The 5,000-nt window shown below is 43.8% G+C and overlaps 1 protein-coding gene across 1 annotated transcript in view; it reads left to right on the top strand.

Moving 5' to 3' along the window:
• The window catches only part of hcn2b (hyperpolarization activated cyclic nucleotide-gated potassium channel 2b), a 38,675-nt gene extending 38,555 nt beyond the window's left edge, over positions 1-120 (top strand). The window contains 1 exon segment of the mRNA XM_030785658.1: positions 1-120. This exon segment is cut by the window's left edge and continues 634 nt beyond it. Within this exon segment, the coding sequence (XP_030641518.1) occupies positions 1-120 (120 nt within the window).
• The last annotated feature ends 4,880 nt before the right edge of the window (positions 121-5,000 follow it).

The following is a 5,000-nucleotide window of genomic DNA, read 5'->3' on the forward strand; positions in this document are numbered from 1 at the left end:
GTGGGCGCGACGGGGGTTAGGCCGAGCCAGCCGGACTCGGGTCTCCCGCCCAAGAAAGACTCTATAGTCAGCCTTCCAGAGACAGACCACATCAGATCTAGATTATCTTCCAATTTGTGACCTTGACAGAGCGCGAGAGAGAGAGAGAGAGATGAGGAGCTCTGGCCTTTGGCCAAGTGATACCTCTCCCTGGCCCCGCCCCCTCACTTCCTTTTCCTGTCACACCATGGAACCTATTTATCAGAATGTATATGGTGCGAATGAGGACAGAAGTTTGAGACTCATTACAGCAGTGCTAATAACCGTATGAGGTCTGTATAATTAATCATGAAATAACGCTGGGATGTTTCTGTTCTGTTCTGTTCTGCACACGAGCATACACATAAAAAAAAAAATTGTAGCCTCTTCCCACACCAATCTGTCTCTCTTTTACTTGCTTTATTTACTGTAGTCCTACTCTCAAACATTACAAATGCTCCTTAACTGTATACTGTAGTCTGAAAATGGATGAAACACTAGCGTGGCCTGGGACAGATGAGGAAAGACATCTAGTGAGGGAGTGAAAAACCTGATGCAAAAAGCGGTAGATCCCTTGTAACTGGACGAGTGATTTCGATTTTTTGACTTATAATGCAGCAATATTAGTATCACTTTAGAGAGAGGGGAAAGAAATGGATGGACAGGGGTTTCTGTTTGTTTGTTTGTTTGTTTGTTTGTTTGTTTTTTGGACAGCGTGTTCATTTTGAGTATATACATGAAGGAATTTTGAAAAGAACAATGTTTTTCTTGGTTCTTGCTGTTTTTGTTTTGTTTTTTTTTCCTTCTCTGACCAAAGCTGGGCCTGAAGACAATTCTGTAGTTTGTCGCAGGAGATGAAAACAAGTGATAAAAAAACAACAACAAATATATATATATATATAAAAACAAAACAACTATTATTATTCCTGGCCTTGATTAAATGTATGTGTGCGTTTGTGTGTGTGCGTGTGTGCGTGTGTGTGTGTGTCTGTTGCTCTCATTTCCAGAGATGCATTAACAACATCAGAAGTGTGTAAATTCTCGTATTTCCCAGAAGGATCACTTCCGAACGGATAAACTCGAGAAAAAAAAAAAAAAGAAAGCTAGCGGAATTACTCAGTGTTTCCAGCGTGACTGTTCTAGAATGAGTACGCTGCACTCCACTGAGGGCGTGCGAGGTAAAGCCTGCACGTGTCAGCAATATTCTGTGTCTGTGATTGGCCGGGTCCAGACAAACATGTCGCCACACACATCTGATATGCCGTCCGTCCTTTGGCAGACCCGAATAACCCTCTGTCCACGAGTGTGCCGTGAAACCGTTGTCTTCTTGACGTCCTGAGACCGTATTGGCAATGCTTGTCCACTCTAACATTTAGTAACAGTTGAAAGTCACACACCGGGTTACGTTGGGTGACAGTGCTGTGCTGGTTCTGTCTGTAGAGGAGCATCTGAGTTTGTGCTACTGGTTCTTTAGTTTTAACTCTCATGAGAGAGTATCTATCTATCTATCTGTCTGTCTGTCTGTCTGTCTTTCTGTCTGTCTATCTAGATAGATAGAGGCTCTGGACCATAGAACTGGTGCTATTAATCAGAATGCCAAACTGGAAAAAAAAAAGTTGGCCGAGACATTAAACTCTCAAACAAAAAGTCATTTATTCCACTTTTAATATTATTAGCACCATAATAGGCAGTTCCTGTCTGTGTAATTACCTTAAGGGTAGCGACTTTAGCCGCAAGGCTAGTCTGTGATCCAGCGGAGTCATATAGTCCCGCTGAACCGTTGTTCTTTCATCAAAAGCTCCGTACGGTCGATTTTTTGATGAAGTGAGAGACAAAAAAATCATCTCCCACTCCTCTCCATCCCAAAGGATGATACTTTCTTTTCATATTTTCCACGGGTTTCTCTTTGCCAAGTTTTAATTAATATTCGCAGCGGTGAGAGAGTGTTTGATGTTGTGTTTGAAGGAAAACATGTGGAGGTTGCCTGCGGATTTTTTGTTGTTTAAACCAGTGTTAATATATGAGAGAGAGAGATTTGACTTGATGTGTTTAAGGGGGGGGGGGGAGATCAGAGTATGCAGGATACTCTGTAGTGTCATTTCTTTGAATAAGGTAGGAGGGCTTTAGGAACGTCAGCAAAAATATTTCCCCGGACTTTAATGCTGTCATATTCGTCGACTTCTCGGTCTTAAAAAGCCGAACTTTGGGTCTTAGCGTAAGCGGCTCCGGTTTACCAAATAAAACGCGTTTTACTTCAGCAAGGGCCAGATCATGCCGCCCTAACAGACCTAGTCAACTTTAATACCAGCATTTCTCCTGAAAATCATAGCCCAACACATCTCAGTTTTTAAAAAGGTTACTGAACTTGAGTAATATTTGATATGCATCGAACAGGTAACATAATAATAATAATAATAAAGGAAGTTGTCTTCCTAGCGAACAGAAGCACAGTCGGTTTTCAGTATTCAGCACAGTTTTCAGCACAGATTGTTTCCACTGTTGTGTCATGTCCTAAGAGCGAGGAGGCTCTTGGATCCGGTCTTTAACTTCTCAGCTGAGGAACCACAATCATCAGAGATGACTGCTTTACCCTTAGAGAGAGAGAGAGAGAGAGAGAGAGGGAGAAAGAGAGAGAGAGATGGTGGGGTATTCCAAGTTTCATTTAGCTGAGTGTAAAAAGAAAAAAGTGAACAAGGATGTATCCAGAGCTTTCTTGTCGGTTAGAGCGGAATGTCTCTTTGTCTGAAAATCGTTAAAAAGAGCGAACGGCATAGGCAAACCCAGTCGTGGTCGTTATGAAAAGTCCTTGAACAGCGAAGTTCTTTCAGGCAAATTGGTGTTGCCTGGTTATAATTGGGGGCATCAGCGGGCTAGATAAGCAGTGACACCCATCAGTAAAAGGTGCCATCAAGATTCACTGCTTTTGTATTCCGAGATGGAAACAATTCAGAGACCACGACAGGACGTTGGCGATTTGGGGGGGGGGGGGGGGGGGGGGGGGTGCAGGGAGTGGGGCTCAGATTTTTTTTTTTTTTGCGGGAGAAGGCATTTCGTTTGAGAGACAGCCCTAGCGTGAGCTGTCATCCATCAGCTTTTGTCTGATTACCCCAGAGTGCGACTTTTCCTGTCAGCTTTTTTTCCTCAGGGTGTTATTAATAGGCTATCTATGTCTGATGTTATTAAGTCGTCTTTCACTGAGGGGAGACGAGAGCGGTTGATGTCTGTGGGGGTTACAGAACAGTCTGTAAATAGAACAGACACATAGTGTTAGTGTCCCTCTTCCACCCTGTTATGTTCTTTGCCTTTCGGTTGTTTAAGGGGAGAAGTCCAGTGACTCAGCACTAAAGGGCTTTAGCACGACTCAGCACATTCTTAGGGGCCTGTACTCTCCTGATGCAAAGAGATGTAACACGCGTCCGCGGGAAGATCTCCACTTTAACGAACAATGCAGAAGATCTCCACTTCAACGAACACTGCAGAAGCGGCCTTCAGGGAGAAAGCAACGTGGTAGAGGATGGAAATGACATATGAAACTTAGCCATCCATACTTAAAATAGTACGTTAAATCTTTTTTGGGTATTTGTTCATTCATGAATTCATTTATTTCTTTTGAAAGAGAACCTTTAACCCTGAACCTGGGTGCAGTCTAGTTCTGGCTTGATTAGCAGTCGTATTCGTTCATTTCTATGTATTTCCATCAATGTTTTGCCGTCGACGCGTCCTGAGCTTGAGTGGGGGTGGGGGGGGGGGGGGGTGGGGGGTCGTGATCTTTATTCAGCCAGATCAGAAAGTGATTAACTCAAAGGGATCTAACCCACGCATCGCGATTCAAGCACAAAGCTGTCCGCCGCCGCAAAAAAAAAAAAAAGAAAAAAAAGCAAAACCAAAAAAACACGTCACCACCACCAACAAAAGAGCCCCACAGAGTGTCTTTCACCCTGGCCCATGCTGTACAGGCTCACACGAGATTTTTAAATGGAGACCGAACGGTTGTATAGGCCGATGGCAAATGAGACATTACGTTGCCCCATCTGTTACAAATCATGGACATTCCCAACTCCTTCCATGCGTTCCATTTGTGTTATTTTCCTGTTTACTCCCTGTCGCTGTTACATCTGAGTTTGATTGAGTAGCGGTGATGAATACAGATAGCACCTGAACACACAGTCGCATCAACAGATGAGACAACCGCACTCTCCTCTGGTGTGAAAAAGGATCAAACGCTCATAAAAAAAAACAAAAACAAAAACAAAAAAAAACCCTGTCAGGTATGGAACATGTTCAGACCACATTAATCTGCTTCTGTAGGAGCTTAACCCTCTTTAAATTGAATAATGAAAGGAGGCTCAGACACGTCTTTGGGGGAGTTACACAGACACCTCCCCCTTCTATTTCGGAGAAATATTTACGTGATGGAAAGTAGGAGACCCGGCATCATTTTTGTTCATTCTGGCAAAACGAAAATTACGCTTCATCTTGGATGAAACACTCAAGTCTTTCAGTCATTCTCTTTCTATCTTTCTGTCCATACCTCTCTATCTATCCCTCTCTCACTGTGAAGTCTTCCTCTTGTTCTTTGGCAAGATGAGTTCCTCTAGAGGTAACGACAAGGTGCACATGACAACGACGCCACACTCTGTGGAATGACTCAAACACACACGCACACACACACACACACACACACACACACACACACACCTTCAAGGACAGCCCAAGGACAAACTGTACCAGCTCTCCTGTGCTCTTTCATACCCGCCGGCCTCATTCAGGGCTGCCCGGAAGAGCTGGACAGCGCCGAACAAAGAGCTGCCCACTCACTCAGACGGCGCAGAACAAAGAGATAACCAGTAATCTCTCCAAAGCCAGTACATGACTCTCTGTCTGTCAGCTGGATAACACACACACATATTGTTTTCATCTTTACTGTAAGCCCTACGTGGTGCACAGGAGTTTGCTCACTTAACACCATCTTTAACCGTTTG

The sequence above is a fragment of the Chanos chanos genome, chromosome 9, assembly GCF_902362185.1.
Source record: "Chanos chanos chromosome 9, fChaCha1.1, whole genome shotgun sequence".
Lineage (NCBI taxonomy): Eukaryota > Metazoa > Chordata > Actinopteri > Gonorynchiformes > Chanidae > Chanos > Chanos chanos.